The sequence below is a fragment of the Galleria mellonella genome, unplaced genomic scaffold (assembly GCF_026898425.1).
Source record: "Galleria mellonella isolate WM207_F2 unplaced genomic scaffold, CSIRO_AGI_GalMel_v1 utg143, whole genome shotgun sequence".
NCBI lineage: Eukaryota > Metazoa > Arthropoda > Insecta > Lepidoptera > Pyralidae > Galleria > Galleria mellonella.
Window position 1 is genome coordinate 1,192,224 of NW_026441997.1, and position 14,672 is coordinate 1,206,895.

At 33.1% G+C, this 14,672-nt stretch overlaps 1 protein-coding gene across 1 annotated transcript in view; it reads right to left on the reverse strand.

Moving 5' to 3' along the window:
- The window catches only part of LOC113516808 (E3 ubiquitin-protein ligase MIB1), a 208,960-nt gene that overhangs the window by 141,952 nt on the left and 52,336 nt on the right, over nucleotides 1-14,672 (reverse strand). The window contains exon 11 of the mRNA XM_052903623.1: nucleotides 6,799-6,950. Within this exon, the coding sequence (XP_052759583.1) occupies nucleotides 6,799-6,950 (152 nt within the window). The remainder of the gene's footprint in view (nucleotides 1-6,798; nucleotides 6,951-14,672) is intronic.

A 14,672-nucleotide genomic window follows, 5' to 3' on the forward strand; every position in this document is an offset into this window, starting at 1 on the left:
AGGAAGATCAATTTTAATGTTTCTTTTCTTTTACAATTGACAGAATTTAGTGCCATGTTTGTTGCGTACTACTATTGTTATGTTAGAAAGTCAGTTTAATAACAATATTTTAAATTTTAGTACGCATAACATATTGACACTTGTGTATGCCTTTATATCTTAAGCAGACGGTGTTCCATGGTATGTGCCCCTTAATTAATTAACATTTCCAAAAATTATAAAATAAATCTAAAATTCTAAAAGAATATATACATATTAATAGATAGATAGATACTCTTTATTGTTTCCTCCAAAAGATTACAATAGTAAACTTATTATAAATATAAATAATTACAAGAAATAATCACAATGAGAAAACAATGGGCGACCTTATCGCTAAGAGCGATCTCTTCCAGGCAACCTTTGGATGGAGAGGAGTAATTATAAACAAATAATTAATTAATTAGCTTAAATGATTAATAATTTAAAATAATATATTTACAAGGTTTAAATCCTAACTACTGTTACTGTTGGTTTGAGTATCGTTTCGTTACTTACCGAAACTATTTATCTTCACTCTCTTCGAATACGTCTCATTGATCATGAAGGTATTAAAGGAAAAGTACCAATAAAAAAATCCAATAGGTCGACACAAGACAGAGTTAATGTAACGTATTATAGCTATTATAAATGTACACAGCAACAAAGATAATAGATGCTATGCAAATTAGTAAATTCCCTATTTGGTATCGTTGTAGTTGGTTAATGATTAACTCTTCATCTATCAATGTAAATAGTTCCCAATGGAAATATAACGAGGTCGGAGTAAGCTTCATTAGCAAGAACTGTGCGAATCCATTTTGATCTCTTAATTAAGAGTTAGTTTCATTCAGAATCGAATCGAAACCCTAATTCACTATTACTATTTATCTTAATTATGAAAAATGATATATAGAGACGATTTCCGAGTCATAATGGTAAACACTTTGCTCCGCCATAATGAGTTCTCGGATTTAGTCATGGTTGAGGTAATATTGTAAATTAAATTATAAAAGTGCTGAGCTTTAATGAGGATTCAGTAGTAATGGGAATATGGTATACCTTGATGCAAAGGGCCAAGTCTAACCTTAAATTCATGAACTAATTTAATAAGGGCCAAAACAAAGAGAAGTGAAAGAAATGAGGGGAAGTCTTTGCATTACAACGGGATGTATCCCGTTGTAATGCAAAAAATAATAATTACAATTATTATCGGAAAACAATTTATGAAAAGGTAGAACAAAGTTACATTATATTGTCAATAAAATTAATTGTAATTTATGATTTTGGTCCGTCGAATAACACAGCTTTTTCAATACTGACAATATTAATATAGGACTCACGCAAAGTTTAAAGATTGTCGATCTTAAAAAAAATTAACAAAACATGATGATACATTTTAAAATATTTTTAATCAGTATATTACAATTAAACTGCTGAATTTGGAAGAATTAGTTGTGCAGGAAGTAACCAATGCAAACAAAACAGAGGGTTACAATTAGCAAACAATGTAATCCGTATTCAAACTAACATGCCACCACCCACAGAAAGTTATATTACAATTTCCTAATCGCAAATATTTAAATATTATCGTTTATCACGACTAGTCCCGGAGGAGAGAGTTCAAGAGTAGGCATTTGCATATGCAAATAGTACCTTACCAATGTTGATTGGTGATGTGTTGGTTAAACCAATTTAATGCAAGTAAATTAGTCTCGACTTTATAGCTTTGTGACTTTGTATAGAAGGGAATTCAAAAACGTTTACTCTTTTTATAAATATAAAGCAAATTTTAATTACATTAAAATCCCAGCGGTTTAACAGAAATTCAGTATGACGAGAAAAAATAGGTCGTTACTGAGGTGTGAAGTTTGTTTAATATATGAAAAGGAAAAGTATATATATCTGATTTTCTATAAAGTTATATACCTGAAACTACTGAACGCATTTTTATAATTCAAATTAATTTTTCACCACATTATTTTCTAAGTAAGATAGGTGTAATTTTTCGTGGAAATGGGAAATAATGGCGTGAGAGACAAACATCCAGTCAATGACAAAATGTATGTCCTATGTTATCATACCACTATTATAAATGCGAAAATTTGTGAGAATGGATGGATTATTGTTACTTTCTTAAGCAACAATTATTGAATGGATTTCAATGAATTGGTACGCGGGTAGTTCATATACTAATAGATAAGCTACGTAATATGCTGATTTACACGGACGTAGCCGTAGGAAATAACTAGTACTAAACATATATGAAACGAAGTTTTCGGAGATAAAATATCTCGACAAGAGTTAATCTCAGAAAAAAAATTGTTAAGACAGAATAGAATCTCGCTTGTTCAAGTACTAACATTAAAACGACAAGTACCGTATGAGCATCAAGGATTTACGATTATCAAGATTAAAGTTTACAATCTAATTGCGTATTTGATTGTGAATAAATGTGGAATTTATGAGGATGATTAACCGGAAGTTTATCGTGTCCCCGTAATGTATCGCGAAATTGCTATAGAAGTTTTACAAGGACTCGTTAGGGGGGGTGTAACGATAACCGCGGTAGATAACTGTTTCTAATCAGACGTAATGACACAGCGTTGCCGCCGCCGCCGCCGCCGCCGCCGCCTAGAGAGCTCTCTCCACGGAAGGGTGTCGACGGAGACTGCGGCTTGCGACCTCCCCTGCGTCTCCTCTTCATAAGATCGCTTGTTTAATTTCATTAAGTAAATACACGTTTGTAGAATACTATACGAATCGTCTGGGCTTATTAAAGCGTTTTGCTAGTGACAATTATTTCGAGTTAGTTGCACACGCTCAGGATAAAGAAACATACGTATCATATCATGTAACACCTTAAAAATTAATTACAATCTCGTACTTAATAACAGTTTTAAAAAATATTCAAATCTAAATTCTGATATGAGTTGATATAAATTCAATTTCATTGGAATACCCTCCTAAGCAGACCTCTGTAGGTCATTTTTAAAATTGAACACAACATTTAGACATACTTGTTTTTCTGCCTTTAAACTGGAATATTTCTTACAAAAATTGTTAAAAAGTTACATTACATGAAAACATATTATTAATGTGCGTACGCGATGCTTTTGAGCGGTTGTTTATAAAAAAAAACTTTCTGGTAGGATCTAAAGAGGATGGGTTCTTCGGATACAACGATATACTGGCGGAAGTAATAAAATAAAACGATTTTACATCTCCAGGGGGAAACGAACGTTTTTGTCGAATGGGAAAAGTCGCGAGCGACTTCTCATTCCGCGATAAAATCAAGAACGTTTTACGACAATCTTCTATTCGATTACCGTTAAACAACAATCTTAAAACAGAGTTTCTTTAACTTTCATGCTCTATATATACTCATATATATATATATATATATATAATAATTTTTGAATGCGATATTTTATTTTTATTCCTGTAAATATTTTTTTCCAATACACCATGTAATTTAATTAATAAATAAATAATATTATAAATTTTATTTGTTCTATTTATTGCTCTCAAAACCTTTTCTTTGGTAAATAAACATTTATATTATTTATTTATTTTTCTAACCTGCAATTGCTTGAGTATGTTCCAGGAAAATTGTATGAACCGTATGCATATTATAAATAATATATACCTAATATTTTACATTCAAATCTATTTTATCGTTAGGCAATATGTAATAGGTTTGAGAAATTTTGCAAAAATTTTATGGTAAGTAGATTCTCACTGTTAATATAATCAATAATTTCTCTATTAAAATCGTAATCATATTTTATTTATTCTATTCATAATGCCAATTATAAACGTGTTAATTTAGTTTTTTATACGTACGGAATAAGTTGCTTCATTTTGCGTGACATGTTTTGTGTTCCTCGACCCCTATATAAATTAGGAAAGGTAACGAAATGCAGTAAGTGCAGGTGATTTAAAAAGAAATCCTGCAAGGTTCGTGTGCTGAGGCACGTTCAGCTGTTTGTAATATGTGGCCCAGTTGAACATACGTAAAGTAACCGACGTCGTCCGAGGTGACCGCGAGGGCTCCGTTCTGCGTTGCCGCATAATGAACTGGTCACGTAGCCACATTTCGTATTATTTCCCTGGGACGCGTCACGTGACTTGAATAAATGTGGGCGGACGGTGTGCGGCCGTCCACGGCTCCAGCGCCTCCTCGGACCCTCCACAAATAAACCGCTTCACGCACGATTCGGCAGCGGAGATTCATTATTCTAACTCTTACTTGCCGATTCATAATATATTGGGAAAGTTTTCTTTTCAAATATAAATTTTATTCGATATCAGCAGCGTTATAAAGTCTTTTGAATTCCGAATCAAAATGATGATGATGACCGCAAAACAATGAAACTCGTATAATCATATTCTTTGGTTTTAAACATTACAGGGGATTGTATATTTATTTTAAATTTTACCGGCAACATCAAATGCTGTTCAAATTGTATACATTTGTTTGTATATTACATAAATTGAAATTTTTTATCTATCATCATGCCGCCCTTGCGAGATAATAATGAACTAAATGCTAATACATTTCTTGCCTCATCCACTTTCATAAGTCATCTCACATACACGCTGGTTTCTGAGACTGGAATCTTTTAGCGTTGCACGTAAGCGAGTAAACATGACTGTATTAATAAATTTGTGTTAATTGTAGACACGCATTGGTGTTATCTAAACAAAGTCTTAGTACTAATAAAATGAAAAAGTTTTATAGACTTCGTTAATCACTAAAGTAGTAGTAGCAATAATCTTACTATTCTCAAATGAGAATCAAGTGCAGACTACGTACTCAATATTGAAATTTCCAGGAGACTCTAAATGCCATTTGTTTGAAGATAAGGTAGAATTAGAAACTTCGAGAGTTAAGAAGAAAATGCTACCATTCTTTTATATTATCTCCAAGCGCTAGTCACCCAATATGTGAAGTTCTTTACTAAAGTTTATAAAACACTTTAACAATAGATACTTAGCTCTCAAAGAAAACTATTTAAAAAAGTCATTTTCATATGTTGATCGTAGTTTTCTACTAAAATAAATTGAAGTAAACGTTTGAAAGTCACGATAAATTTCGTTAACCAAATACAGGTACCACTCATATGAGGATGGCGCCCTCTAAGATCAAAAGTTTTTAGACTGCTTTCGTTACCTACACAAATAAGAAAACCTTGCCTTACGCTCCAGTATGAGGCACCATACAGTGATCCGGGGGGTAATTGCCCCCGGAGATGCTGGGGTGAAGGTAATCATCCCGAGGCATCCACCAACCCGCTCTCCAGAGGGTATGAAGACCTGATTGTTACCTACACAAAGACCTCCGATGTGGTTTACCGGACGACGGCTTTACGTGCCCTCTAAAGTATGAAGCGAGTGACAAACAAATGATATAAAGATGAATTTGAAAAATTCAGAAGTTTAGGCGGAGATTCAACTTTAGGATATTTGGTTCGCAGTCAAATGTAATCCAAATGAGCTGTCGCCGTTCTAAAATAATGATATATTTATACTGATACGTAGATGAATTGTCTCTTAAGAAAATATAAAAAACAACCGTAACAAAAATCCTGCATATTAAAAATACTTAATTTTACGTTGTAATAAATTCATATACTCTTAATATAAAGCATATAAGTAAATTTTTGGACAGAAATCTATATCTACGAGTTCTTGTAGGCAATAAAGACGTCACACAAGGCGCTAAGCACACAACCGGAGCACGCTAAGCAGTTTATTGTGCGGCAGGCTCGCTCATAACTACCCATTCTCCTAGGAATAATGTCGGACAACAACCGACATAATGCTTATTTCAGACAAGGTACACAAATATACAAATTTACAGATAAGTGTATCCCGAGGTTATCTAAAATACATATCACTTAAGTTATCTCATAATATGATCTACTAGCTGACCCGTCCCAGTTTCGCACGGGTGAATAAGAAGACTCAATGGGGGACATCTCAATTATATGAACGATTTTCCATCTAAAGTTAGACCTGTTGGTCAAATAAATTAAACTATATACTGATATTCTTAATATGTCACTGAAACTACAAAATCTAATTATAGTATATATATTAATTGCACACCAAATAGTAAATCTGTCTATATATATAACAGTCTTGTGTCATAGTGTTTGTGATAGCACTCCTCCGAAATGGCTCGACCGATTTTCTGAATTTTTTTATGTTATCAAATATTGATAGGTATGAAAATAGGTCGTAAAGTATATCATACCGCTAGATGATTAGGGTCCTTATCCATAATTTATATAGCAGAATATTTGCCGACTCAGCTAGTCAATTAATGAAACTGTAATAAAATCCGTAGTTGTTGCTATTATAATTCAAATGAACGATGGCAGAAATGCGGCAGATATACGACATGTATGTGTATATTAATTGAAAATCGAAAACCATACAATGTAATATAGGTAAGTATTTCATATTATTTTCTTCATTATCCTTCAATCCATTCATTATTGTTTATGTTTGTTTTTGTGAATTTTCTTAGATAACCATACCTAATTTATGATACGACATGGACAGTTTTTCAGTAAATAACACTCAAATTTTTAAGCCCTAAAGTAAAATATTATTCTCATTTCATAATAAAAAATCCAAATGATGGAAATTTTATTATACATAAGTCAAATAACTTTGTGATCGATTAGTTTAGACCAATACCAAATTTCATTCAAAAGGCAACAACGTAATTTTTCTATAATTTTCAGGTAAAACGAATACACTACATACCTTGGATTGCCTCGCAGTGCAGCATGGTGGAGAGCGTTGAATCCATTATTGTTGGTTAAAGTCATGTCTGCTCCATGATCCAACAGTAGCGTTAACATATCGTCACGTTTCTTGGTGATGGCGTCATGAAGAGATGTATCACCCTCGGAATCCTGAAGAAAACAAAATGATTACTTTCTTTGATTCGATGATATTATAAAATCATCGAAGATAATCAATATCAAAGTTTTTAAGCCCTAAACGAATCCATAGTGAAGGAAAGCCTAAAGACTGGAATCCGGCGCCAGCTGTGTCGACAACATTCGACTCGTGAATTATAAAGCGTAGCCCGTCTCGAGTATCGCGACGATTTTCTAAAACATCAAACCGCTCGAATGAATAATTGAGGCGGCGGAGAAGGCGTTTAGGGCGTGGATTATGGCAACTTGCATAATTTATAAGCATCTCAGAGTGGTTAAAGAGAACAGCGAGAGGCGAGCACGAGGCCTGGGCGAGGCACTGTGAGCTGCCGATTGCCAGGCGCACGGAGCACAGGCGAAATCAGAAAATGGTGTCGAGTTCCGTAATATGGGGAGAACGGCGCAAAAAGCGCGGCCACCGCGTCATTATCATAATCACCACCGCTGCGTGCCGCTACGGTGCCGCCCAAGCCGTTTCGCTTTGTGAGCGTGCATTAAGAGAGCTGAACATTGTGCTCTGTCATTCAGCAATTAATTTGCAAGAAACTGCTAGATCAGTTTCGGTTACAAATAAGAGTAACTGACAGAGTAAACATAACTCAATGTTTATTGTTTTTTATAAGTTCTACACAGAATATTATTTTTTATTCAGAATATAAAAATGTACATTTTCAAGTAAACGAAACAGAATTTCATATAATGTAATTGAAGGGTAATGCGATGACAAAACACACACACATTCAGTAAGCAGTAATTTAGTATAAGCTCAACCACAGACACGGTAATTTCGCGCAGAATAGCGGCATTAAATATTAATCGTATTGGCATATAGATGGCCATTACGTTGTGTAATTCATGCGGACTGGTCGGTGCCATCATACCTTCGCATTACATGCTGATACTACCTAATTATTTGATTGTTGATAATGCAATTTAAATATGTTTGGTATTTACGTATAATTATTTTGTCAGAAATAATTACCACTGTAAATAGCATTAAACACGTGTAGGTAGTAATATTTATTTATTAATTAAAGAAAAAAAAACCAATAGCTCGTTAGTTTTCTTAATTCTACAAAATAACGTATATTATTAACATTCTGTGGTACATGTTAATGTTAAACATTTTCAACATTTATTTTCATGTATATGACTGAGATACTAAAACACGTAATTACTTTTTACTTGAAATAAGCAAACAAGCTGACTGTCTATCTGTTGGAAAATGGAAATCGATCGAGAGGTGCTATTTTATACACGAGTATATATGTGTTGCTAACAAGATGCTACTGCTATTCTCTTGTTTCATATTTCAATGAGTAAATTAAATAATATAAAAAAAAAAAAAACTAATTATTACGCATGTAAATGGAGACAATTGAATGCCCTTATTTGGCGTTCAAAGTTGCTGTCATAATTAACTGTAGAACGGCACGATATCGTACAATTTATCTACAATATAATAGGAAAAGATAATATATGCAATTGTATGAACTCGTTTTTAATTTTCCGTTTATAATAAATGTTATACAACCGTTGATTATATATACGTGGAAACTTATGATACCATCGTAGCATTAATTATGAAAGCTCCCTATGAGATTTATTAAACTGATTACATTAATACAGTTTCATTCGAGCTTTAAGGGCTAGGTGCACGGTAAACATATTCAGGCAGAAATATGTGTGGCGTCTCGGCGAAATAAGAAATTTGATTTACGCGGCAATATCCGCAGGTGCACATGAGCCCGAATGCATATATCCTTACAAATATTATAGCTGTGTTGACGACCTCATACTTATAATACATAGTACATACTACGTGCAAAGATATTTTAATTTAAAGCTTACAACATGTACGAGTCCCAATCAACGGGTTTATGATATAATAAAATTTATATATGGCATCGTGGACCGAGCTGTGGAGGCATGTTAACCCGGTAAAATTAATTACTCGACTAGGTATGCTGTTTATTGTTCTAATACATATTTTATAATTAAACTATAAAGAACTGTAAATATTTACTTTTTGGTATAAAGGTATTCTAATAATATATTATAGCATTTTGCACCTGCGATAGAATTCGAAGTCAAAGTTTACCATTTAGTTTAAGTAATAAGTTCGGGATAAAAAAAAAGTGCACATTATTGCGTTTTGCATGCGTATATTAGAACATAGTTTATTATGTATCAATCCAGGATCTGTACCAAATATATTTCAAATCTGTTAAGCCATTTCAGTTTGAGAGTGTAAAAAAACCGTTTAAGCATTTTTATAATCTCAAAAATATTTTATAACATAATAATGATAAATGAAAAAAGCTGAATTTCTGGACGATTTTGCACCGCTTAAACTATTGGAAGTGTCTGAAATTTTATACAAACGTTTAAGTGTTATAGGTGCCCACTTAGGTTTAATTAGCTTTCTTGCAAATAAAGTTGTAGGAAATTATGATAGAATTTTCGGTAAAAACATACATATAACATCATTATAAATAAAACAAACTCAGTCAGTGTCCAGACAATAAGGATACTGAAAGATAAGAATAACACGTGGAGCATGAAATGTAGCGAGTAGCGACCCTAGGCCAACGCGCCAGTGGGTTGGGAGCGAAGGCGGGCGGGCGGGGCAGCACAGCGGAGACGCTACGGGCTGATTTCAGGGTTGTGATATCGTAGCGCCTGGAAAGTACCTAACGTTAAAAATTCGTTAGCCTTGATTAAAATGCCACCTCGTCGCATTATTGTGAATGAACAAAGGGCGACAGGTTTATCGGGAGAATTAATGCAGGTTATAAAAGCAAACGTTTCTCATGAAAAATAAGAACAATTGCCCACAACCTTGTGAGGTCCGACAAATATAAATGTTTAATTTAGCAATATCCGATACCATTTACATACTAATACAAGTGAATATATTATTCACAGCATTATTTAATTTGCTTTACTATAGTTAATTATAAGTATTTTTTTAAATAATTTGGTTAAAGTAACTTCTTTATCGTGACTTGCGAGATATTACGAATACATTACTAAATACTCGTAGTATATAAATAAGTACATAATTTTTTTTAAATTTGTTTTGGATATAATAAAGATAGATTGTTGTAACGCTGTTGGTGGATAGTTAAGCAATATTAAGACGTTTGTATTATTATTTAGTAACATATAAAAAGCTGGTGCTCAACAACACCCGACCGAAGCTTCGTCATTGACGAGGCAGAAAGAAAGGAACTAATTGTTTAATTCCGACCCATTAAGTCGAGTATTACCGGAGGATTACTCACGGGCCATATAGCGCGGCATCAGAGCGCGTTACCGCCGTAAAGCGCCACAGAGAAACGCGCCCTGTGCCGGAGAGCTCCACGATAGCGCTGTTGCGTCCATCATCAAAAAATTTAAAATCTTATAGATCTTCATTATTTAACATTTTTTTCTATCTAGCTTACACTCCGATTGGTATATATAAAAATGCCTTATAAAAAGACATGCATGAAATATAACCGTAATAAATTTAAAACTTGAATTGTTTATTCAAGTTTTTAGTTTCTATTAGGTTATGCTTATCTGCGATGATAAAAATAATTACGTCATTTAGTTAGGCTACAATTTTGTGTTCACATTCCATTTGGTTAAATTTCGTGGTCCGGTATTAATAGCCAAAAAATAAAAAGTAAATAAATTAATAGCCACACCGCTGCCACGTCAATGCAACAAGCCATGACGTGACGAGCAACTCAAATCCCTCAAATATAAACGTTATTTTACCACATATACGCGAGATATTATTGTATTTTTTTATGTATTTCTTACGCTGTATCTCAATCTAATGGTGCGTGTACCGACACGCGGAAAAACGCTCGTGTGAATGAGATAGCCACCTATTTACATTTAACTCTCATTTCAATACGATACATTACACTCAACGAACCGCTCTCTGAATTCGGAACATAGTCTATTTATGAACACAAGCATTCCTGTGACAGTCGAGTATTTATGTGTTAGACAACGCGTATTTTACATTGGATCAGTAGTTTGAATCATGATTGAAAATTTTATTTTTCTGGGTTTGAGTCTTGCAGAATATAAATACAAATTTTACACTTTTCGAACATAACTTTGATATATGATCATCGTCTTATTCAAAAATCAATCAAGTATTTGGAATATATATTGATTCTATAGCGATTAAGTAGGATGTTGCGTAGTAAATTGTAATAAAAATGGTACAACTATTTTGTGTAGTAACAAATTACCTAATCGTATAATCAAGGATATCAAATAAGTTTAATAATAAACGTTGACGTTTGGTTATTTATTACTCAAAAATGACATGAGTAAAAAGTTGAAAAGATTTTATAATAAGATTACTCAGATGAATCACATCTTAAGCAAAGGCAAAACCACGCGTTACAACTAGGTTTTAATGTAATAGTTGTATAAGCAGCGACATTGTAAATTTCCAGTCAATATATAAAAAACTAAAACTGATAGAAATAACGTAGCGTAATACTTTCATCGCACCGATAATATGTATGTTATACAGATAAGTATTAGAAAACAATAAAGAACAACATGTTTGCATAATTTGAGCAGGGGAAGTTGGAAACAAGAGTTAAAATGAAATACAAGTCCGGCCGACGGTCGACATTGCGTGGAAATTTGCCAACAGAGAGTGTACGATGTATTTTTAAATTTATGGAAATTTGACATAAGATTAAAGTGTTTGTCGTCTGTTATATTATTATTTTATACGTATGTATGTTCTCAGAGTACAACTAAATTAATTTGCCAATCCGTATCGCATACAATATATTGATTGGTTCAACGAGTTAACTAGTGCGGGTTTTGCACTAACAGGGTGCACCCTCATCAGCCGCCTTGATTGATTGTGCGGAAGTAAGCCCCTGCATTGTATATCCGTATTCACGTTCGCATCCAAGTAGGCTAGAAACGATATAAGAAGCTCGAAATAATATTATTGTATATGATATTTGCGACGGCGACAAAGATCTGAAAAGCTTCATAAATCCCGGAGTCCATTAGTGCTCCAATATCTCAACCACGCATTTCTTTGTTATTCCGGTGGACTGCCGTCGTGGCGCAGCGAGTGAGCACTCCGCTTTAGATATCGGAAAACGTTAATGTACTCAGTGAGATTTAGCTGTGAGCGCTGCTACGCTAACGTCCTGCAACTTGCCAAGCTCCGTACCTACCCACCATTTCAAGGACCACAACTTTCTACGATTAAAGTAATAGCATTGTTGTGATATTGGATACATAAATCTTTAAAATCAATTTATGCTCACAAAAGTACCAAATTTCAAGTGGGGTAGTTACGAGAAGAGTAAACGCATTTATTAACCATTGTTGTGGTAGATCTAATATTCTAGTTGCCTACATTCTATCGAGCATAATGGCTGAAATTCAGTATTGCAGCCGTCGAACTGAGCCCTCCGTTTATTAGATTAATTTCATTTGTTAAGAATTTTTTGGAAAGTTAGTCACTAATTTAAAATACATACAATTACTAGTAATGAATACATTTTATTAATATCTAAAAGCGAGGAATATTAAATGTGATAACAGTTAAAAATTAATTAAAATAATTAAGGTCACTTTTTAAATAATCATTTGGAGATAGTACTAGCCCTCATGGCGGTGGAATTGGATTTAAAATTTATGGTCCAGTTGCGTTTAATAGATTATAGTCTATAATACAAATGTTTACTAAAGCCGTAATCTACAGTTAGTGTCTTAATTAAGAGGCAATTTTTTTGTCACTAAGTATAATTAATTGAGATCTAATAAAATAAGTATTCTAGATAGAAAAATGTCATAGTACAGTTATGCATACTTACGTAGCAGAAACGTAAAATATTCGGGACCGCATTTTCAATAACAGTTTGCAAACTTTCAGCAGTTACGTAGTGAATGCTGGGAAGGTAGGTATTTATTAGGTGAATATTGCTGTGATGCGAGTGTGCCGACCGAGATTACGACGCGCGCGTAGGGAGTTTTTCCGACCTATCGGTGCTGCGGCCAATGCACAGGTGTCGGTAATGTGGCACAAATCGAACTTGGGGTCAAAAAGCCCGACCTCTACGTAATAGCTAAACGCTATGAACGCACAACAATATTTCTAAAGTGTGAATATCCCAACAAAATAACAGTACACACCACATTCCCTGATGGATTAGCGAAATGACGTTATATTAAATTACCAATAAATGTCATCTACACAATGTTTCGAAATATTATTACGATACAAAGCATAATTTTTTTATTGTAATTAACCATCGTATTTTTTACGAATATTGTGTATATATTTACTTATGACGCGATTTGTACGGACGTTTAGAAATTCGTTATGCTCGTTACATTGCGAAATGAGATTTTTATACGAGTACATATACTAATCTTAAGCGACATTAAAAAAAAATATTGGATTATTATTTTTAACATAAAGACGTGAACAATATTTATAGAGTTTAAAATAACTTGGGTTGGCGAAATATCGTGTTAATAAATTTAGTAGACGAGTGGCGAAGAAAGGAACCATAAAGTTTCAGGTGACGTCGGCCCTTCCATAAATTTATCGACAGCTCGTGGTAACAGGCAATAACGAAAATATTTATGAAGTAGAACAGAGCCGGGTGCGATTTTCATTAGCTAATTATTATAAAACCGTCGAGATACCACCGACACCTAGAGGCATATTCTTTTTATCACTTCTTGAGATTGCCACTCCCGTACAATATAACTTTTTCGCTTTGCAGCTTCTACTTTGTACCAGGTAAGACTGGTAATAATGAATACTACTAGCATAATGACATTAAAACTTTCCTTTTTACATACCAAATTTTATATTAACAAAAATTATATATATATATTAATATAATAAAATTATATTTCTGTATGTTAGTTTGTTTGTAATAGAAAAATACAAAAACTATTCAAGCGATTAAAAAAATTATTTCATCTTTAGAAAACTACATTAGTAGCAAGTAAAATAGGCTGAAAAAGTGAGCGTTCCCGCCCTTTTAAATGTCAACATTAGCCTGGTTCAAAATATCAAGTTGCTGATATATAATATTAGTATAGATCAACAAAAGTTTCTAAATAAAATAAGAATAAAATATTTATCAACATGCTTAAATATATATCTTACGTACATCAATACATATTATATACACGAATTGATGAATGAGATTGTGTTCGGTGAGTTCCATATGAAATTTAAGTTAAAGTTGTTTCATTTTATTGATCACTATAATAATTGTGAAATAATAGATAGATAGATAGATAATTTATTTACATTGCTTACAGCACACAAATTACAATAAAAAAACATACACATAATACACAATAAAAGAGATAAAAGAATTAAAATAAAAAAGCACAAAATAAAAAAAAAAACATAAAAACAAAATATATAAACTAACAATCTCCCTTCTTTTCCTTCCTTCATGCGTGTGCCATAGTAACATAAAATGTCACATCTCAGTTTATTGCTTTGTCCTTAAAAGAGCAAAACACTGATATTCTGCTGTGGCCAAGAGTCAGTCGCGAAACTCCTCATTAAAAATAACAATAAAAAGAAATATAAATAAAATACAGTGTATGTGTCCATTACATTCGCGTCTATTTGATATTATATTCTAACTAAATAAATAAATAACAGATACCATTATA